The sequence below is a fragment of the Marmota marmota genome, unplaced genomic scaffold (genome assembly GCF_001458135.2).
Source record: "Marmota marmota marmota unplaced genomic scaffold, marMar, whole genome shotgun sequence".
Classification (NCBI taxonomy): Eukaryota; Metazoa; Chordata; class Mammalia; order Rodentia; family Sciuridae; genus Marmota; species Marmota marmota.
In genome coordinates this window covers 601,296-623,614 of record NW_025999982.1, presented here as the reverse complement: position 1 = coordinate 623,614, position 22,319 = coordinate 601,296, and the positions used below count along the sequence as shown (strand labels likewise).

The 22,319-nt window shown below is 49.6% G+C and overlaps 1 protein-coding gene across 21 annotated transcripts in view; it reads left to right on the top strand.

Annotated features, from left to right (window-relative positions):
* Positions 1 to 22,319, top strand: part of Tnxb (tenascin XB) — a 60,955-nt gene that overhangs the window by 16,318 nt on the left and 22,318 nt on the right. For 15 of the 21 annotated variants that reach the window (XM_048805054.1, XM_048805046.1, XM_048805052.1 and 12 more), the window contains 14 exons: positions 708 to 1,076; positions 2,068 to 2,361; positions 4,065 to 4,355; positions 4,711 to 5,016; positions 6,613 to 6,945; positions 7,330 to 7,677; positions 13,643 to 13,951; positions 15,143 to 15,430; positions 15,681 to 15,977; positions 16,525 to 16,839; positions 16,957 to 17,280; positions 17,703 to 18,026; positions 19,665 to 19,961; positions 21,799 to 22,131. In XM_048805054.1, coding sequence (XP_048661011.1) covers positions 708 to 1,076; positions 2,068 to 2,361; positions 4,065 to 4,355; positions 4,711 to 5,016; positions 6,613 to 6,945; positions 7,330 to 7,677; positions 13,643 to 13,951; positions 15,143 to 15,430; positions 15,681 to 15,977; positions 16,525 to 16,839; positions 16,957 to 17,280; positions 17,703 to 18,026; positions 19,665 to 19,961; positions 21,799 to 22,131 — 4,428 coding nt within the window. The remainder of the gene's footprint in view (positions 1 to 707; positions 1,077 to 2,067; positions 2,362 to 4,064; positions 4,356 to 4,710; positions 5,017 to 6,612; positions 6,946 to 7,329; positions 7,678 to 13,642; positions 13,952 to 15,142; positions 15,431 to 15,680; positions 15,978 to 16,524; positions 16,840 to 16,956; positions 17,281 to 17,702; positions 18,027 to 19,664; positions 19,962 to 21,798; positions 22,132 to 22,319) is intronic. The other 6 variants (XM_048805049.1, XM_048805061.1, XM_048805045.1 and 3 more) reach the window with 5 other exon arrangements.

Sequence of the window (22,319 nt, the reverse complement as noted above, 5' to 3'; positions counted from 1 at the left end):
GTGGCCTGTGGTTATTTCCCACAACTTGGCCTTGACTATGAAGGGACATTTGAGAACTGCTTGAGGGTGTCCATGAAGCCATCAGGCAGCATGTGTATGTAGGGGTGAAACCACTGCTTATTAAGCTGTGTTTTCAGTCTTCCTGGCTCACTACACGCTTGTCTCTCCCACAGGAACCATGTCTGGGCTGAGGGAAAGGGTGCTCTATGGCTGCAGTGGGTGTGTGTGGAGGGGTAGGGATGGTACTCTTCTTCCCCCATAGGGCTCAGATGCCACTTGACCTGGACGTCTACCCCATGCTCTCTTTCCTCTCTTCTACTGCCCATTCTCTTCTTGCATCCTCCCTCCCTAACACCACAGTCCCCTCCTTTCTTCCAGGCTTCTCACTGCAGCACTAATGGAAGCCGGACCTCCACTCAGTGGGGAGAGGGAAGTGGGTGGGGAGGGACATAGAGGGCATGGAAGCCTTATGAGGAGTGGGATGGCAGGCTTTATCTATTTACTACCTGCCCTAAGCACAAGCCTGTCTGCTCAGGAAAATGGTAGATGGGGGTGCTTGAAAGACAGAAAAAAACTTTGGGAGGATGTAGGGGGGGACCAGGAATATAAAAGGGGAGGTTCCCCAGGAATATAAAAGGCTGAGAATTCCTTTCTGGTTCTCATGTTCCACTCTCCTGTTTTTCTTGCCCTGCTCTGCCCCTTCCCAGGGTCCTCACCCTCGGGCCTCTTGGGGGCTACTGATGAGCCTCCTCCCTCAGGCCCCTCGACGACCCAAGGGGCTGAGGCCCCTCTCCTGCAGCAGCGCCCCCAGGAGCTGGGAGAGTTGAGGGTGCTGGGCAGAGACAAGACAGGGCGCCTCCGTGTGACCTGGACTGCCCAGCCCGACACCTTTGCCCACTTCCAGCTGCGCCTGCAGGTGCCCGAGGGCCCGGGGGCACATGAAGAACTGCTGCCAGGGGACGTCCGCCAGGCTCTGATGCCCCCGCCCCCTCCTGGAGCCCCCTACAAGCTGTTACTTCATGGGATCCCCCCTGGGGGCAAGCCCTCTGTTCCCATCACCTACCAAGGCGTTATGGGTACTTCCTGAACTCTGCTCAGATCAATGTCCTGAGATTGGGGGAGAAACTGGGGAAGTCAGAACTTCAGAAATGAGATGGGGATTCTGGAGCTGGTGAAGGAAAGAGCTGATGTTGGGGGCTGGGTTGTAGAAGAAAAAAGGATTCTGGGTTCAGAGGGAAGACAGTTGGAGGGGATCTTAGAACAATGATGAGGGTGGTGGAGTGGGAGGAAAAAAGTCAGAGGGTGAGACAGGAATCCAAGGAGAAAGGCTGTAAGCTCCTGGCCACCACCTGCAACTTTCTTTGACCTGTGTCTGCCCCCTACTTTCTGGTTGTTCCTTGCCCTACCCTTCCCTATAGATCTCTCAAAGATCCCTCAGCCCATGATACTCCTCCCTGGGAGTCTGGCTTGCTGTGGACAGAACCCTATGGTTCCATCAGCTAGATTCTGCTGGGGTTAGAGGCTCCTTGAGGGCTGGAACTCCTCAGCCATCAGGACTTCAGAGATGGGGGATTTTTCAGGACCAGTGAAAGACAGGGCTGGGGTACCTGGCTCACATCCCTTTTGGTCCTCCCTATGGGACAAGGGTGGCTGACTTTCACCTCAACTCTAAGTCAAGCTGACCACTGGGAGAGGGATGGCAGGGGAGAGAGCAGCTCAGATGGGCCAGGGAGGCTTCACACTCTTCTGGAGCAACAGTGGGGTGGCTAAAAACTCAGGCAGAACCAAAGGAGAACTGAAACTCCCACCAAAATCCTGGTGTGCAGAGGAGCTAAGCTTTGTGAGAGGTGGGGAAGTTGTCACAAGGAAGGGAATAGAAATTGAGGGGGGAAATATTCCCTTTCCCAAGAGGGTTGGTCATAGAGGGCTGAGGGATAGGTAGATGGAGGTTTCCAAGGGACGCAGTGCTAGGATGGAGTAAAGCAGGCAGAGAAGAGGGAGGGAGAATGGGGATAAGGAAATGGTTTGAGTCCACCATGCTTGCTTTTGCCCCCACCATAACCCCAGACAGGGATGGAGAGAAGCCTAGGAAGTCCTTAGGTCTACCACGCCTGGGTGAGCTGACAGTGACCGACGTGACCTCTGACTCCCTGCTCCTGCGTTGGACAGTCCCTGAGGGGGAATTTGACTCCTTTGTGATCCAGTACAAAGACAGAGATGGGCCCCAGGTGATGCCAGTGGAGGGGCCTCAGCGCTCAGCCCCCATCACATCCCTGGAACCTGGCCGAAAGTACAAATTTGTCCTGTATGGGCTCGTCAACAAGAAGAGGCATGGTCCCTTAGTGGCCGAAGCCAAGATCTGTGAGTGAGAAGAAACACCCCATACCTGCCCACTGTACCATCATAAAAGAGGCCTTCTTCATGCTCTGGGAAGCTGCCTTGGGGCTCAGGAAGGCTTGCTACAGGCAGCAAGGCCTGAACTGCATCCCAAAGGGAAAGCAGTATGGGGCAGCGGGAGGGAGTGGTCCCTAGGAGAATCAATGTCACTGTTTCCTCTGGCTGGAGAACAAGGCATGTGGGGAGTTCAAGGGCCTGGTCTACAGCTCTTTTGCTGTGCGAAGGGTGTGGACCTCATTTGAGGACCCCAGGGAACCTCTGGGCCGTTTAAAGTGATTAGGTGTTTATCTCACAAATAGTACTGTGACTGCTGTAGAGGCTGACTGGAGAGTGAGTCAGCTGGTGAGACATGGGGGCCTGGCTGGGATGATGGCAGTGGGGTGGATGTCGAAAGTGAAGGAAAGCAAAGAGGCCCAGGCAAACCCTGGGTTCCCAGATCAGTTCTGTTCCCTGAGGCAGGGAGCAGCAGCTGGGGAACAATGTAGCGTGGAACGCTTCCATAAACACCTTTTGAACATTTATTGAGTCAGATGCCTTCAAGATGTTCTAAGTGAATGATCATACTTACTGCTTAGAGCAGCCTGGCAAGGCATGCCACTTCATGGATGAGGAGAATCAAGCACAGGGAGGGGAGGTCACCCAAGTAGAAAATGGCCAGGGCCTCCAATTGCTGCCCTGGTGGGCCTAGAGAGCAGAGAGAAGGCCTGCTGAGGGGCCTGGGCATCAGTGTCTGAAGGCAGGAGCCAGAGGGAGGAGAGGTGAGCCAATGGAACTCTGGGGACAAAAACATTCCAAGCAGGAGCAGAGGAAGAGGATCCCATGGGGTAGCCTGAGGGGTGACTGTCAGGGATGGGCAGAACCAGGGAGGAGAGTGGTGTCCTGGATGCCAGGAAAGAGGGTGTGGTCAGTAGGTCCAGATTCTGAAAGAGTGATTCAGGGGCTACTGAATGGCAATTAGCAATGGTAAGGTCACACTGGCACCATGGAGCTGCCTGACAGAGGGGTGGAGCTGGGTTGGGACATGGTTGCAGTTAGTGTGGCTTTTGGAAATCTAGGCTGGGAATAGAAAGCAAAGAGGGAAGGTAGAGGTTAGAGAAAAATGCAGGCAGAATGTGGGGGTGAGGGACAAGAGCATGTTTAAATATTGAAGGCCACATTGGTAGGGAGTCAGGGGCTGGTTATACAGAGTGGGGATGGCAGGTGAGTTGAAGCCCCAAGGAGGAGGGTCCAGAGCACATAGTGCCACCCTCTGATACCAACAATTTCCCAAGGATCTATCCTTTTCTCTTCAAGGAGAAACCAGCTATGAGTTAGGCTTGGAAGCAGTGGAGGTTGCACTGGGGAAGTTTTCCTGGCTGTGGAGATAAGGGAAGGCCTGGCTGGGTGCCCCACTTTCTGAACCCCTTGGTTGTGACAAAGTCAGCACTGCATCCACAGGGATTTTGTGCCATTTAGATGATGGCACCCTTTTTTAAGTGAACAAACCTCCTCTGCAGGGTACTTAGCTCGGCAAGCAGAGTGATGGTTGGATTTCAGTGCCCTTGTACTCCCTAGGTCATGCACCTTTGTGCATTGAATAGCCTGCCCAATATCACACAACATTCCTATGTGGGAGATGGGTTCCCCCTTCTGCTGTGACCCACCTTCTCTCAACCTTCTCTTCCTAGTGCCTCAGAGTGATCCCAGTCCAGAAACCCTACCCCGTCTGGGAAAGCTATGGGTAACAGACCCTACTCCAGACTCACTGCACCTCTCCTGGACTGTCCCTGAGGGTCAGTTTGACTCCTTCATAGTCCAGTATAAGGACAAGGATGGACGGCCCCAGGTAGTACCTGTGGAAGGACCTGAGCGATCAGTCATCATCTCCCCCTTGGACTCTGATCACAAGTACAGATTCACTCTCTTTGGGATTGCCGATAAGAAGCGGTATGGCCCCCTTATGGCTGATGGCACTACTGGTGAGTATTGCCACCAAAGCCCCCCACATGACCCCTCTCTCTCTCTCTGCACACTTACCGTCAGCTAGGAGCCAGCTGGGGCCTCCCAGAAAGGTGGCTGACTCCACCATTCTGGCCTTGCTCCCAGGCTGAGGGGCAGCCAGCCTCTCCCACACTGCTGGGCTTCATCCATTCTATTCAGCTATTCCCCAAGGCCCAGAAGGTGTGTCATACTCTGGCTGTACTAGACTTCACAGGAGTTCAGCTCTAATACTAATAGAATAGTGACACCTCCCCCCTCAGGTACTATGTTTAAACCCCAAACCCCAATCCAAGGCTTCCAACTCAGCATCTGGTTGAATCCTCTTGTTTACAGCCCCAGAGAGGCAAGAAGAGCCCCCTCACCCTGAGTCCCTTGAGCAGCCCCTTCTGGGGGAATTAATGGTGACTGACGTGACCCCAGACTCCCTGCGCCTGTCTTGGACTGTGGCCCAGGGCCCCTTTGACTCCTTCGTGGTCCAGTACAAGGATGTGCAGGGGCAGCCTCAGGCAGTACCTGTCAGGGGAGATGAAAATGAAGTCACAGTCCCTGGCCTGGAGTCCAACCGGAAGTATAAGATGAACCTCTACGGGCTTCATGGCAGGCATCGTGTGGGGCCCGTGTCTATAGTAGCCAAGACGGGTGAGTCAGCTGCACAGGCCTCTCTCCCTGCTTACCCCCGAACTCTGAGTGGGACCTGGCCAGCTCCACCTTCTTTTTTTCAGCTCCTCTTTTGACAAAGCCTCTGCTGTCTTCCTTCCCCTCTGCTCTTCTGTCCTCCACATTCCAGAACTCCTCTTCCAGCCTCTAGCTCCTAATCTCTTTCTCAGCCTTATTTCTCCATCTCAGAGCAGGCCCCAATTTAACTCATTCCAAGTATTTGTACTCATCCCTCCACCCCAGGCTGCCTTTACCTGCGACCACTGTATTCTCGACTCTCTTTTTTTACTGTGGGATCCTTCTGGGCCTCAGCTAGAACCTAGTCACTTCTGTACTTGTGTCACTATTCAGTGCATTGTTGTTCTGTACAGAGGTGGCAGATCCAGGAGATAAGGAAATCATGTTTCCCTGGCCTCCTCCTGCATGGAGAGGACTCTTCCCAGCCCAACTCCCTGATTCCCAGCCATCTTGCAGGGGAGTAAAGGGCTCACTTTCAGCCCTGCACCCCAGCCTGTTCCTCCGCATCCCCAGCTCCTCTCTGTTGGATGCCATGATCACAGCCCAAGATGCCACTGCCAACAAGTGGTGTGGCAAAGTGGTTTGGAGCATGGACTTTGGAACCAACTGGTTCTGAACACCAGCTTTGCAACTTCCTACCAGAGGACTATGTACAAGTTACTTAACCTCTCTGAGCCCCAGCTTTCCTTTCTGTAAAATGGAGGTAATATGGTGACCACTACACAGAGTTGTTAGAAAATACAGTGAACATGCATTCAGTACCTGGAGTGGTGTCTGGCCCATGGAGACTGGGGCTGTTCCTCATTGCTCTTGCTCTTTCTAGTAACCTCTTTTTTCTCCTCTCCTCCCTGCCTTCCCATCCTTGCCTGGGTTCTAATTCTTGCCTGATTCCTGCTCAGTCTCCTTTCCCTTACATAGCACCCCTGAACCAAGGAGGGGTCACAGAAGGGCTGGTTTCCCTTTTGCCACAGTCTCCCTAGTCCATGGAGCCCTTCAGAGACCTCCTTGGAGGGGACTGTGGGTGGGAATGTGATTTCAGAGCCAACCAAGGAAGGGCAGGTCCCTCTCCAGCCCCTGCCCATCTGAATCTTTCCCCTACTCTTGGCCAGAGCCCTACCTTAGCAGTTCAATCTAAGGGCTCAAGGGGAGAGAGGAGGAGGCCTGGAGAGGAAGCCTTACCAAGAACTCATTCCATGGTTTCATTTTGGTAAGAGGGATGGGGCTGCCAAAGCACCCTGTGAGTAGACAAGGTGGTAAAAATCCTCCCCATCCCTCTGTTTTCTGAGGTCAGTACTGTCAGGGATAGGATCTGGAAGGATCCTCAGAGGGGTCCTGTCTTTTCGAATCAGCTTCTTTCTGAACCACCAGCACACTCCCACCAGCAGACAGGCTGATCCTTCTCCATCCATGAGTGCCTGGGTAGCTAATACCAAACGCTACACAAGCCCCTATGCACCTTGGCTGGAGGAGCATATCTGTAGGCTGGATGTACTACATTGTTCCCATTGATGGCAAACCAAGTCACCCTTAATGCCTGTGTGCCCCTGTCTCTTTTCTCAGCCCCACGGGAGGTTGTAGATGAGATCCCCAGCCCTACAAAACCCAGCATGGAAGTCCTGGAAACACCTGAGCAGCCACGCCTTGGGGAGCTGACTGTGACAGACTCCACCCCTGACTCCCTGAGCCTCTCCTGGACAGTGCCCGAAGGACAGTTTGACCACTTTCTGGTCCAGTACAAGAATGGGGATGGACAGTCCAAGGTAGTGCGGGTGCCAGGGTATGAAGACGAGGTCACCATCTCAGGGCTGGAGCCAGATCACAAGTACAAGATGCACCTGTATGGCTTCCACAGTGGCCAACGTGTGGGCCCCATGTCTGCCACTGGGGTGACAAGTGAGTGATCTGGTGGGAAGTTGACCCTCTAATTCTTTGGTGATAATTGAACAGGACATGGTGGCAGGGGCTTAGTTGAGTAACCACACAGGTCTGCTTGTAGCTGAAACTGTGGTCCCCTGTGTGCTTCCCCTGGGGTTGACCTCTGTCTCCTCCTGGGAAGGGAGGCACCAAAGGGACCTGTGCTATGCTGGGGGCTTCCCCAGTTCCCTACAGCTGACCAGGAGCTTCGGCATGCTTGTCAGTTTTCAGCAGAGCAAGGCCTTGGAGCCCCAAGGATGACCTCAGGTCTGCCAGTGGGGACCACAGCTTCTCACTCCTTCTTTAAGACCTGGGCACATCTCTTAGAGAGCCTGCCTCACCCTCTCTCTCTTTCCTTCTCAGCTGCAGTGGAAGAAACCCCCAGCTCTATAGAGGTGGAGAACCCCAGCCCCACAGAACCCAGCACGGAGGCCCCAGAGCCCACCGAGGAGCCACTGCTGGGGGAGCTGATGGTGACAGGAACCTCCCCTGACTCCCTGAGCTTCTCCTGGACTGTGCCCCAAGGCCAGTTTGACTCCTTCACCATCCAGTATAAAGACAGGGATGGGCAGCCCCAGGTGGTGCGTGTTGGAGGAGAGGAGAGAGAGGCCACTGTGGGGGACCTGGAGCCTGGACGCAAGTACAAGATGCACCTATATGGGCTCCACCAGGGCCACCGTGTGGGCCCCGTGTCTACTCTGGGCGTGACTGGTAAGTGAGGAAGGGTCTGACTCAGTTCCCTCTCACAGCTGATCCTGACTTTCTGTAGCCAGTTGCTCTCATTCCAGTGAGGCCACGAGTTTCTGCCTCTTGGGAAGACCTAGTAAGAGCAGGTCATGGTGGGAATTGGGGCTACATCTATTGGGGCTACAACCAGTTTTTGTGACTGTCTACCAGTTTTGTTTCCTTTGTTTCTTTGTCTTAAAAAGCAGATAATACCTACTTCATGGAAATATTGTGAGGATTAAATGAGTTAACAAATATCAAGTATTAAGAATGGAGCTGCGGGGCTGGGGTTGTGGCTCAGCAGCAGAGCGCTCACCTAGCACGTGCGAGGCCCTGGGTTCAATCCTCAGCACCACATAAAAATAAATAAACAAAATAAAGGTATTTTTTAAAAAATGGGACTGGGTGTGGTGGTGCATGCCTGTGATCCCAGAGGCTCAGGAGGCTGAGGCAGGAGGATTACAAAGTCTAAAGCCAGCTTCAGCAACTTAACAAGGCCCTAAGCAATTTTTTGAGACCCTGTCTCAAATTAAAAATAAGAAGGGCTGGGGATATGGCTCAGTGGTTAAACACTTCCGGGTTCAATCTTCAGTGCCAAAAATAAAGAATGGGCCTGGCAGAACGTAAACATGGTGTTGGGTTTCTTGCTATGGTCATTAATTATCCCTACTCTGGGATCTGCTTTGTTCCCATGGCTGGGTCAGCTACTTAATTGGTAATAATGTGTGTCAGACAGTGGGCTATTCATTAGCACCACTCAAAATTTTTCTTTTTTTGAAATATATTTTTAGTTATCGATGGACCTTTAATTAATTAATTTATATGTGGTGCTGAGAATCAAACCCAGTGCCTCACATATGCAAAGTGAGTGCTCTACCACTGAGCCACGACCCCAGCCCTCAAAACTTTCTTTAATGATCATCCAGCAAGTGACTTTACAGCAAAAAAGAATATTTCTCCCACCCTTTGTCTCAGGCCAATTATGGGGCCACATTGGCCAGCATAAAGACCTATCCTGGGCACTTTGTCTGCAGAGCCTCATCCAACAAGGCTGAGGATGCCTCTGGGACCCTTCTGCTGACCTGCCCAGCTTGGTCACAGTGAAGGATGTCTCTTTTTCCCTTTGATTACTGAAACATAGGCACAAATGTTTTAAAACAGCTTTTGCTATAAGAGAAAATATTAAAAACTTAAAAGACAGAGAAACAAATAGGTTTCTAGAACATGGTTTCTGTACTTGCACAAAGTTCAACTTCATAATTACTTGATTATTTAGTTTCCAGAGCCTTCTACTCCCAAATTCTTTTCTTTGCCTCTGAAGAGGAAGAACCTCCTCATCAATTTACCCTCCTCATCACCTGATGTAGTGAAATAGAGGATTGTGCCATGCCCAGAGCCTGCTGCCAAGGTCTCTCCTGGGGTGACTGTTGGCCTGTCCCTCTGTCCCAGGTAGCCACACTAGGCTTTGTGTGGCCTTGTCCTTGGTCTGTGGGGTAAGGGTGAGCCCTTTCAGGTAGTGACTAAAGTGGTGCAATAGAGGAAGATGGAGTTTTGAAATCTGATAAACCCATTTCCATTCTTGGCTTTCCCATTCTTGGCTTGATCTTATGAAATTTACCTCCTCTCCTGGAACCTCAGCTTCCTCATCTTCAAGATGGAGAAACATGGTCCACCTTGTTGTAAGTGTGAGGGATGCTGATTTCTCAGCTCATTTGACTTTTTCTCAGACCCTTCTATAGAAAGATCACTGTATGTCCGTGTTCTAATGCTAGAATTTTTTTTCTTTTCTGGAATTGGGGATTGAACCCAGGAGATAGGGTTTCACCAAGTTGCTTAAAACCTCTCTTAAGTTGCTGAGACTGGCTGTGAACTTGTGATCCTCCTGCTTCAGCCTCCTAAAGCTGCTAGGATTACAGGTATGCGCCATGGCGCCCAGCAGATGCTAGATATTTTAAAACATGTACTTTACATGTTTGTGTAAAATAGAAGTGGCCCTTTAAAAAGAGAATGGGACAGAATGTTTACCATCAGGGCAGCAAGGAGCTGAAGCAGCTGGAGCCTGCTGAGTAGGCTGAGGGCTGTGCCTGGCACACAGCATGTGCTGTACCGTTGCCAGGAGAAGCACTGCATGGAGCTAGTTAGAAACACTTCTAATCTGGCAAAAGACTATCCTTGATGCAGCGTGGAGACTGTCATATACATGAATAGTTATAATGTCACCTTTTCCAGTTAAGCCGAATTATTAACAATCAGGCTTGATGATGAGGGCCAATTTCTTCCCTGATGGAAAGAAGTACAGAGAAGGCAGAAACAAGCAGGAAACGGATTTTACAGGAACCAATAAGGTCAAAAGGCAAGTGAAACGAAAGAAAATGCCAGGCCTGGTAACTGTACAAGGAAGATGTTTAATATATGCTGATTGCTCTGGTCCCCTCACCCCCTTCAGCTACCTCTGTTCCTGCCCTTCTCACCCACACTCACTTTTGTCTGCCTGAAGCCTGGGTCCTGGTCCATTTTAAGCAGATTTCACTTGTCTGGAGTGTAGTCTTATCCTCCCATGGAAGTCAGAGAAACAGGCTCTTGGGAGTCCCACCCAGCCAGCCACTCTCTCCACCAGTTTGCCTCTTGGGACCACCTTCCAGTTTGGTCACTAATGAAATACCTCTCTGCCAGACTCGGCTTTCTCTGGAGCACTGGGGATAGGCAGGTTCTGAACTCAGTCTTTCTATCCCAGACCAGCACACCACTCGTGTATTTAACAAGCATTTGCTGGGGGACCCTCTGTGTGTTGGGCACTGGGACACAGCAGTGTGAACAATGCAAAACTGCTGCCTGTGGAGCTCACAGTCTAGAAGAGGAGAACAGGAAACCACTTGGACAAATAATGTCAGTGGTGCCATTTGTTATGGGGACAAAATCTGTGGGGGAAAGCAAAGCCAGTAGGTAAAGGTGGTAAGGACCTTGCTACACAGTATCTAAGGAAGGATCTGAAGGAGGGGAGAGAATGCCACATTGATCTTTGGGAAAATGTGTTCCAGACAGAGGAAAAAACAAATGCAGAGACTGGCAGGTGGCAAGAGGCCCCAAATGTCTGAACCAGCAGGGAGCTCAGCATGATTTGGATAGAGTCAGGGGAAGGCAGGCAGCAGGGAACTACATGAGACATGAACACATAGGTAGTTGGGAGCCATTTTAAGAAGTTGGCTTTTACTTTAAGTAAGCAGGAAGCCACTGTGAGATGGTCTCTAATGTAGTAACAAGACCCCTCTGGCTGTAGATCCAGCAGATCAAAGGCGGTTAGGGCTGAAGGAAAGAGGTGATGAGGAGACTGTCGTGATGACCCAGTAAGAGCCCATGGTGCTTGGAGATGATGGTGGTGGAGGTAAGGAGGAGCCAGATCCTTAAGAAAGTGAAAACAGGACTTACCCTTGGGACAATGTGGGAGGTAAGAAAGAACATGGGGATGACACCATAGATTTTGTCCAGAGCAGCTAGAAGAACAAGGTTGTTGTTTGACTGAGGTGGGAAGGCTGCAGAGGGCACAGGTGTCAGAGGAAGCTCAGGAACTTGGTTTTGACTTGTTGCATTTGAGACCAACGATATATCCAAGGAAGATGTTGAATAGACATGACTCTGGGGGATAGAGGAAGTATCTGACAGGATATAAATTTTGTCACTGACCTACTGATGGGATTTTAGCCATTTTTCCAATCTTGATGACAATTGCTCCCCCTCCCCCAGCAAGCACAATCTCAGACATCTGGCAGGGACTTAGTGAAGGATAGTTGGCCAGAGAGATGTTGCTAATCAATGCAGTTTTACATCAAAACTACCCCATGGGTGCGCAAAAGCAACAGAAAGATCCTTTCCTAACAGTCCCCTGCCAACTCTATCCCAGCCCCATAACCAGAAGAACCAACCCCTGAAACTACCAAAACCCCCTGGAACCATGCCTTGGGGGAATTAACAGTGACAGATGTGGCCCCCAATTCCTCTCCTGGACTGTCCCTGAAGGCCAGTTTTACTCCTTTATGGTTCAATACAAGGACAGGGATGGGCAACCCCAGAAGGTCCTTGTGGCTGCAGACCAGCTTAAGGTCACCATCCCCAACCTAGAGCCTACAGGAAAATACAAGATGAACTACTGTGGGTTACATGGCAAGGAACACATGGCCCCCCTATCTCTGTGATAGCTGTGATGGGTGAGTAAGTGGGAGTGAGGCAGTTCTCATTCCTATTATCCAGAGCTGCCCCCTAAGACCCTTCTCCTAGCCACCATCCCTCACTGAGGAGTTAGGCCCCTCAAGCTGTGCCTCAGTGACTCTGTAGGTCCCTTTCCAGTCTCCCAGACATCTTAGTCTGTTCTCCGACCCCTTAGCCTCTCCCTGGAGCTAGAACTTTCCCACCCTTCAGTGCCTTCCCCATCTCCAGCTCTCACCAGGCCAGAATGATGTCATCCTTCCATTTGGCCTAAATCCAGTCTCTCTCTCTCTCTTTGTCACCCTCTCTGATTGTCCACAGCTGTTTCCTCCCCATCTCTTTTACAACCCTGTGACTTGGATGCGGCTGCCACCTCCCCCCTCTTCCCCCACTTTTTTTTCCTTTCTTTTCTTTTTTTAATGTGTATGGTACTAAGGATAGAACCCAGGGCCTCACACATGGTAGGCAAATGCTCTACCACTGAGCTACATCCCCAGTCCAGCTCTTTTTATTTTTTGAGACAGAGTCTTGCTAAGTTGCTGAGGCTGACCTCCAAGTTGGGACCCTTCTGCTTTAGCTTCCCAAGTAGCTGGCATTACAGGAATCCTATCGCACCTGGCCTTCTTCTGCCTGTTTTTATTGGGGTTAAATGACACACATACCTGAATATCTTCTCAGAGATCCAGCCATCTGGCCTGAGTTGTATTTCCTGCTGATCCATGCTAGTCTCATCCTTCCACAGGCTGCCCTCTCCCTTGGACCCTCCTGCCCCTCATGGCTTCCTGGGCATAGGTTTGCCACAATTTTTGTGCCAAGGCACATGGTGAAATCCCTATCCCTTCTCTGAGCATTGTTTTAAAATCTAGAAAATAGAATGTATAGGATTAAAAAGGACACCAATTATATTGACATACAGCATGTCTTCTGTGTCTGCAGGTTTCACAACCAACTATGGATCTGAAGGCTTGTTGTTGTTTTTATACCAGGGACTGAACCCAGGGGCATGAACCCTTTTATTTTTCATTGTGAATTAGGGTCTCACTAAGTTGCTTAGGGGCTCACTAAATTACTAAGGCTGGTCTCAAACTTGGAATTCTCCAATCTCAGACTCCCCAGTCGCTGGTATTACAGGGGTATATCATCACATTTGGCACTAAGTATTTTTTTTAAATGTGCTTGTCCTGACTGGGTGCAGTGGGACAACTACATAAGTAGTGTGTTGGACTATATTTGGAGATGATGTTCATAGATTATATGTAAATACTACACCATTTTATATAAGGGACTTGAGCATCCTTGGATTTTATTAGCTCTGGAGGGTCTTAGAAACAAACCTCTTTTGATTCTGTGGGATAAATATACAGTTACCAAAATATTTCTTAAAAACTCACATTTGTGATTTGGTAATACCCGGACTTCTTCATTAGTTCATTAAATAGCAAGTCTTTGTGGCATGTTTAGTAAACTACCACACTTAGAAGTAGCGATGAATGTAAGCAAAATTTTGAAGCTTCTGAAGTAGCTCTAAGGTGATGTGAAAGCATCTCAGCTTTCTCTTGATGGCAAACTCACAAGTATTGTTTTTTTTTTTTTTAAGTATTGTTAATTCTACAATATTTGGCTTCCTATCTTGATCATTGAAGGGACTATAACTGTTCCCCATTTTAGTGCTTGATTCCCTTGGAACCAGCAGAGCCCAGGATTTCTCCCCTTTGTAGAACAGGCATGTTCTGTGTCTTTTGGATTCTAGATCCCTTCCCACCCACCCAGGCCACTGAAACCCCTGACCGCCCCCTGGAGCCACGCCTGGGAGAGCTGACAGTGACAGATGTGACCCCTGACTCCGTGGGCCTCTTGTGGACAGTTCCTGAAGGCAAATTTGACGCCTTCATGGTCCAGTATAAGGACAGGCATGGGCAACCCCAGGTGGTGCCAGTGACTGCAGACCAACGGGAGGTTACCATCCCTGGCCTGGAGCCCTCCCGCAAGTATAAGTTCCTGCTTTTTGGGATCCAGGATGGGAAACGACGCAGCCCAGTCTCTGTTGAGGCAAAAACAGGTGAGAGGGTCCCCCGTGCAGCCAGGCCTTGGGCCTCAGCCTTCCCGCCTGCTTCTGTTTGGTTTAAAAATTTATACTGCCTGCCCCAGTCCAAAGCAGACAAGGACCAGTTCTTGGGTCCAATTACCTCCTGCTGGTCTTTCCTCTCTTTTCAACATTTCTGTTTCTGTTGAATGGGGGAAGCCCCTTCCTGGAAGATGGACTATGGGAGACTGGAGCTGCTGGGAGAAGGGTAGTGGTCACCATCCTTCCTCCCTAGGCCTTGTGGGTTTCTCACATCTTGAGAGTTTCACCCTTTCCCTCCAACTCTCACCCCCCTCACCCATCTGGCCCCTCATCTGCCTCCCATAAAGGATTTTCTTCCTCCTCTGTCCTCCTGAAGCCTTGGGAACTGGGAACCAGAGGAGTCCAACCCAAATGTGCCCTATTTTGGGGTTCAGTCCAGCCCTTCTCTGCCCCTGGGGCTTCCTATTGCCAGAAACCTCTCGCAATAACAATGCCGTCAGCGTCTTTGCCGTCCAGGAAGGCAACAGGCCAGCTCCTTCCCAGGCCCCTGAATGGCTCCTTTGGCAGACATCAGATGCTTTCCCCATCTCAGTTCTCCCACTTTACCCTTCAATTCCTGCAATACCCCCAGGCACAGACAACCCCCCATTCCTCTAGGCCCTATGGGATTCTCAGTGCTCTTGAGTCCAGCTGGTGCAGAATAAGAAAGGGAACAGAGACGTTGCAAGGACCACCCCTGTCATAACATTTTTCTTCCCCCACTGCTGTCTGCCCCCATTAGGGAACCTGTGCCCCACTTGGATTTCCTCAGGGGCCAGTCAGATCACAAAGTGTGGGCTCCTGGGTCAAAGGAAATAGAGACCAAGTCCATGATAAGATGCCCCCTGCTGGGGAAATAGTCTCTCAGAGATGGGAAGAGTCTAGACAGCAGAAAGGGTAAGATGGAGAGGGGAACTAGGGAATTTCTTTCCAGGAATAACACAGGGCAGAAGACTCTTCCCACGTTGGTCTAGTAAAGAGAAGCTCAGGCCAGTTAGAGATGGTGGCAAGGATGGAGGCTGATGGAAATACTCTGAGGGAAGCACTGACTACTTGGGCAGTTCTGGGGTTTTCCAGCCATAGCCAGAGACAGTCAAAGAATCATTTCAGAAAAAAATAATCACAGGAACTTTTCCTCCCTGTTAGCTGCCCGAAGTGATGCCAGCCCAGGGGCTCTACCTCGCCTTGGGGAGCTATGGGTGACGGATACCACCCCAGAGTCACTGCGCCTCTCCTGGACAGTCCCCGAGGGCCACTTTGACTCTTTTGTGGTCCAGTACAAGAACAAGGATGGGCCCCAGGTGGTGCCTGTGGAGGGCCATGAGCGCTCAGCCACCATCACCTCTCTGGACGCTGGACGCAAGTACAGATTCCTTCTCTATGGCCTCCTAGGCAAGAAGCGCCTTGGCCCCCTCACTGCTGATGCCACCACAGGTGAGGGGAATCCCCTGCAGGGCCTGATCCTTTAAGGCCCTGGGGCAGCAGGCAGTCACTTGGATAGCTGCCATTACCATTATTAGATCCCAACCACTTGGTCTCAGATCTAGCTCCCCTATGCCCTTGAATGAGCCTGTAGCACCAGTCCTTTACAAAGCCCTGTCTCCAGATCTCGCCATCCTTCCCTTTGAGGTCACCAGCTTTCCAGAAACACATTAGCCATTTCTTCTCCATTTCTCCATCTCAGTGAGCCCGAGTTCTGTGGACCATACTGGAATAAAACCCCAACTAGGGGAGGAACTGCAAGTGACTGGTGTGACCTCTGACTCTGTGGGCCTCTCATGGACAGTCCCTGACGGGCAATTTGACTCCTTTGTGGTCCAGTACAAAGACAGGGATGGGCAGCCCCAGGTGGTGCCTGTGGACGGCAGCCTCAGGGAGGTCAATGTCTCAGGCCTGGACCCTGACCGCAGGTACAAGCTGCTGCTCTATGGGCTGCACAACAGCAAGCGTGTGGGTCCCCTTTCTGCCATTGCCATGACTGGTAAGTGTGTGGTGACCAGAACACCCTGTGTTTCTTTTCCTCCTGGCTCTCCTGGTCTCACTGAGCCATAAGGTCGCTCAGCTTTCTGTTTCCCTTCTTTTGGGGAAAGAATGCCTCAGTATTTAAAGGCATCATTAAATCATCACAATGGTACTGTGATTACACAGTATCATTGAGTTTTGGTGAATGTGTAAGTCACGAAACCATTGCCACAAGGGAAATATAAAGCATTGGCATCTACCCAAATTTCCTTGTACCCCTTTGCAGCCAACGACCTCACTCCCAACCCTTGGCATCCATTGATCTACTTTCTATCATTTTAGTTTTGCCTTTTTTGCATTTTGTTTTAACAGCATCATACAATATATGTTGTCTTGGGTTTGGATTCTCGTATTTGCATAAAGTTTTTGAAATTCAGCTACATGTATGAAAAGTTGACTCTTTCATTGCTGATCTCTTGCCCTTATCTCCTTCTTTCCCACCTCCTCTTGAGAGATTTGTTCAGTGGCAGACCAGTCACCCATCTCTCCCTGTCTCTCTGAACCAGCCCCTAGGGAAAAAATTGAAGGTGATATCCCCACCCCAAGCCCTCCGACAGTTGAGCCCCACCTGGGGGAACTAATGGTGGAGGAGGCCACTCCTCACAGCCTGCATCTCTCCTGGATGGTGACCAATGGAGAATTCGACTCCTTTGAGGTCCAGTATGAAGATAGAGATGGTCAACTCCAAGTGGTCAGTACTGGGGGAGACCAGAGTGATGTTACCCTCACTGGTCTGGAATCAAATCACAGATATCTGGTGACCCTATATGGCTTCCATGATGGTCAGCGTGTGGATTCTGCCCACATAGAAGCCCTGACAGGTGAGTGAGAGGAACTCTGCCACTCTGCTCCCTTCCAAATGACTAGGGGGTCCAAAGGAGAGTAAAGGCCCTGCAAGCATAGCCTCTCTTTCAAGCCTTCTCTCTCTTCATATTCAGTGCCTCAGGAGGAAGAGAATGAGCCATCAGAAGTACCCACCATGACCCCTGAGCCTCCACTCAGGCCACGCCTAGGGGAGCTGACTGTGACAGATGCCACCCCTGACTCCCTGAGCCTCTCCTGGACAGTCCCTGAAGGACAGTTTGACCACTTCCTGGTCCAGTACAAGAATGGGGATGGGCAGCCCAAGGTGGTGCGGGTGCCAGGGCATGAGGATGAGGTCACCATCTCAGGGCTGGAGCCAGACCACAAGTACAAGATGCACCTGTATGGCTTCCATAGTGGCCAGCGCACAGGCCCCGTCTCTGTCATTGGGGTGACAAGTGAGTGGATACTGGGAGCCTCAGGGTGGGACCCAGTAGGAGGTTGACTCTAACTCTTGGGTAACAGCTGAGCAGGGAACAGTGGCAGAGGCTTGGTCAGTAACCACAGACTTGTTCTTGGCTGAGGCTATGGCCCCCTTTATGCCTTCCCTGGGGTTGACCTCTGTCTCCTTCTGGAAAGGGAAGGGCCATAGGAACTTGTGCTGTGCTGAGAGCTGCCCCCAGTTCCATCTAGCTGCCCTTGAGCTTGTTTAGGCATGCTTGTCAGCTGAGCAGGGCCTCTCAGCCCCAAAGATGAACTTGGGCTTGTCTAAACTGACCTCGGTACCCCCAGTGGTGGCTGTGGCTCCCCCTTCTTCTCCCCAAGACCTGAGCACACTTCCCAGGGAACCTGCCTCACTCTCTCTCTTTCACCTTCTCAGCTGCAGTGGAGGAGACCCCCAGCCCCACAGAACCCAGCACAGAGGCCCCAGAGCCCACTGAAGAGCCACTCCTTGGGGAGCTGACAGTGACAGGCTCCTCCCCTGACTCTCTGAGCCTCTCCTGGACTGTGCCCCAGGGCCACTTTGACTCCTTCACCATCCAATACAAGGACAGGGATGGGCGGCCCCAGGTGGTTCGTGTTGGAGGAGAGGAGAGAGAGGCCACTGTGGGGGACCTGGAGCCTGGACGCAAGTACAAGATGCACCTGTATGGACTCCAGCAGGGCCGCCGTGTGGGCCCCGTGTCTACTCTGGGAGTGACTGGTAAGTGAAGGTCAAGGGGTCTTTAGGTTGATCTCAGGGAAGTGGAGTCTCCAGTGTATCCTCTGCTAAAGACCCAGGTCCCCAGAGCCCCTAGGCCTCTAATCCCCCCACCCCATCCTGTAGTGCCTTAAGACAGGTGTGATCTGGGGGCAGGGAGAGCTAGTCAGACCTATCTGGGTGAGAGCCTTGGAGACTGAGGCCTCTAAGACAGTGATTCACAGCCAGTTTGTGGCTCTCTCCTTTCCCTCAGAGAAAATTCTAGAGAAATTTCTTTTTGTATGATTGGGACAAATTCCATGAAATATTAATTTATTCCTTTAACACATCATGATGAAGCAAAATTTCAATCATATATGCAATGAGAAAGAATAATATGATGACCACTGGTATATTTGTCACCCTGCTTCAATTAAATGTCAACTCCTGGCCAGTCTGGTTAATTTTTGCCCCGCCCCTTCCCACCCTCTCCTACTAGAATGTTCTTTATTAGTGATTTTTTTCACTATAAAATTTATGTGCCATAAAATTCACCTGTTTTAAGGGTGCAGCTTATCCATTTTGGTACATTTACCTAGTTTGCAACCATCACCACTGTCTATTTTCAAAACTTTTTCACCATCCCAAAAAGAAATTTTAACTTCAGATGCGTTCCTATCTCCATCCCTCCTTCCCCACTTATCTATATGACTCAGGAGATTTGCCTTTTCTAGAATTATACAAATATAATTATATAATTCATGTTTTTGGGGGTCTGACTTCTTTCACTGTGTCCCAGGGACAGTTTGACTTTCATTGAGCATGATGTTTTTGAGGTTTATTCACTGCAGTATTTTAAAACTAATCTTGGACACACTATATTTTTAATAAATATGTAAACATATCTTTCTTTTTAAAAAGGCTATTTTTGTAGGCTGGTGCTATAGCTCAGTGGTTGAGTGGTAGCCTAGCATGTGCAAGGATCTGGGTTCAATCCCTGGCACAGCAAAAGGAAATAAACACACAAATAGGCTATTTTTAAAAAATATCCACAATGCAATTACCATACTTTTAAAAATCGTAACAATCATTTCTTACTATGGTCAGTTATCCAGATCTCATAACTGTTGTTTTGCAATTTATTGCTAGAGCCAGGTCCAAATAAGGAAAATCACTGAAATCAAAAGAATTGGGTTGGGGCTGTGGCTCAGAGGTAGAGCGCTCACCTCCCATGCGTGAGGCACTGGGTTCGATCCCCAGCACCACATAGAAACAAAATAAAGATATTGTGTCCACCTATAACTAAAAAATAAATATTAAAAAAAAAGAAATCAAAAGAATTGGAATTTTGATTAGAATAGTCAAGAAAGGCCTCCAATAGGAGGTGATATTTGAGCAAAGATTTAAAGAAAGAATAGACATGAGCCATTCATACATCTGGAGAAAGTCTTCAGGAGAAGTGAACAGTCATGCAAAGGCCCTGATGTAGGAGGCTGCCTGGCATGTTTGTGGACTGTAAGGAGACCACAGAAAGACTTTGGTGATCATAATCAGAAATAGATTCTAAGGCCAGAGCTAGTCCACCTTCTGACCTGGATCCAAGAAAGCTGGGACTTCAACACCTCCTTCCAGCAACAAGAAATATTCTGTTTATATCTCTAGCCCCTGAAGAGGAGCCTTCTGATGCCCCTCCTCTGAAGCCACGCTTGGAGGAGCTGACCGTGACAGATGCCACTTCCGACACCCTGAGCCTCTCCTGGACAGTCCCTGAGGGACAATTTGACCACTTCCTGCTCCAGTATAAGAATGGGGATGGGCAGCCCAAGGCTGTGCGTGTGCCAGGGCACAAAGATAGTGTAACCATTTCAGGCCTAGAACCAGACCATAAATACAAGATGCACCTGTATGGCTTCCACGGTAACCAGCGCATGGGCCCTGTCTCTGCTGTCGGTTCAACTGGTGAGTGGATAGAAAGATACTGGGCCCTGCCCCAGGTTGGATCCAGTTTTCCTTTTACTGTTAGTATTTTTGTTTTGTTGTTGTTGTTTTGGTTTGATTTGGGGTATTTTTTTTTTTTTTTTTTTTGTATGTGGGATTGAACCCAGGGGCACTTAGCCACTGATCCACATCACCATCCCTTCTTGAATTTTATTTAGAGACAGGGTCTCAGTAAGTTGCTGAGGGCCTTACTAAGTTGCTGAGACTGGTTTTGAACTTGTGATCCTACTGCCTCAGCCTTCTGAGTCACTGGGATTTCAAGTGTGTGCCACCACACCCGGTGGTTGTTGTTATTTTTATACTAGAGATGAACCTCAGGGAACCTTACTAATGGGCTAAAACCCTAGTCCATTTCATCTTTTTACTTAGAGAAAGGGTATTGCTAAGTTGCTTAGGGCCTCAGCCTCCTGAGTTGCTGGGATTTCAGGTATGTCTTACCATGCTCTGCTTGGGTGTTTTTATTTTACTCCCTGAGACTGAGCCTCCTGAGCTTCTAGGATTGGTTCCGCTCTTGTCTTCACTCCAAACCTTTGATGTTGCCTCAGCTCTCTTATCCTCTACACAGGGGTATTTTGGGTCCTTGAAGAGGCAAGATACCAGGGAAAGAACGGATTCAGGCACAGCCTGGGTTGACCTTAACCTCAGCCCATTCAACCTCAAAAGAATCACTCAGCCTCTCTGGGCTTCCCTCTCCTCTTCAAAGAAGGAATAGCCACACATCTTAAAGGGTGGGTGGGGTATGACTGGGCTCACACAGTGTGAAAGGTAACCACTTCCCCTTGAAGGTAATTCGTTCTTAAAGACTCCTTAGGACAGAGGCTAGAGTTGTGGCTCAGTGATAGAGTGCTGTCTAGCATATGTGAGGCACTGGGTTTGATCTTCAGCACCACATAAGAAAATAAACAAAAATAAGATAAGGTATGTGTCCATCTACAATTAAACAACTAAAAAATATTTTTTAAAAAACTCCTTAGGACAAACCTATTATCATCGATTTCAGTAGGAAAAATTATAAATGTTTCCTAAGCCCCCAAATTGATACCACTTATGCTGAACCAACAATGAATCCTGTACATTGTTTTACTATTTAATATTAGTCATGTGTGCAACTTAACAAGGCATTTTCCTTTCACCAGTCACTCTGTAACATGGCCACTGATGCTTTTATTAGGCCTTATGTCGCTGCTACCCCCGAGGTATAAGATGCTTTCCCAAACAGAACAAATGAACATGGTAATTTTGTGATTCAATTCTCAAGGCAGATGAAACCCTATAAGAACAGAAAAGTTAATAAAAACAAAGCACATGATTTCACAGAGGCCCAAAGAGCTGGTCTCAGTGGAGTGGAATCTTTGTCCTAAGTTAGCAGAACCCCTGTTAAGGTCTAGAAAATACCTGATTGCAAAAATGACCTCAGTCTCTCATCTCCTTACCCTCAGTTGTGAAATCAAAATTGGCTTCTAAAAATGCTTGGGAAAATATTGTAAACCAGAAGGGACATTAAAGGAAAATACTTGTAAAATAGGAGTCCCAATCCCAAGAGGATGTAGCTCCCAATATAACTTTCCTGTAATGTTGGGTTTTGTCATAAAATGTTGTATCTAACACACTAAACAGATGGGATTTGGCAACTCCTAAGGGACTGCATTGCAACTTTGCACAAGTCTGTGCTTTCTCCCTGGTAACTGAATATTCAAACCAGAGGACCTGTATAACCCTTCTAAGAGAAATCCTAAAATCCCTTGGCTAGAAGGAACCCTACCAAATATGTCCACCGATTTTTTTTCTCATGATCCAGACCCAGAAAAGGATGAAATACTTAGCGCAACTCTGACAGAACCACCAACCACAACCCCTGAGCCTTCTATCAAGCCACGCCTGGGGGAGCTGACCGTGACAGAGGCCACCCCTGACTCCCTGAGCCTCTCCTGGACAATCCCTGAAGGACAGTTTGACCACTTCCTGGTCCAGTACAAGAATGGGGACGGGCAGCCCAAGGTAGTGCGAGTGCCAGGGCATGAGGACGAGGTCACCATCTCAGGGCTGGAGCCAGACCACAAGTACAAGATGCACCTGTATGGCTTCCACAGTGGCCAGCGCACAGGCCCCGTCTCTGTCATTGGGGTGACAAGTGAGTGGATGCTGGGAGCCCCAGGGTGGGACCCAGTGGGAGGTTGACTCTAACTCTTGGGTAACAGCTGAGCAGGGAACAGTGGCAGAGGCTTGGTCAGTAACCACAGGCCTGCTCTTGGCTGAGGCTATGGCCCCCTTTGTGTCTCCCCTGGGGTTGACCTCTGTCTCCTTCTGGAAAGGGAAGGG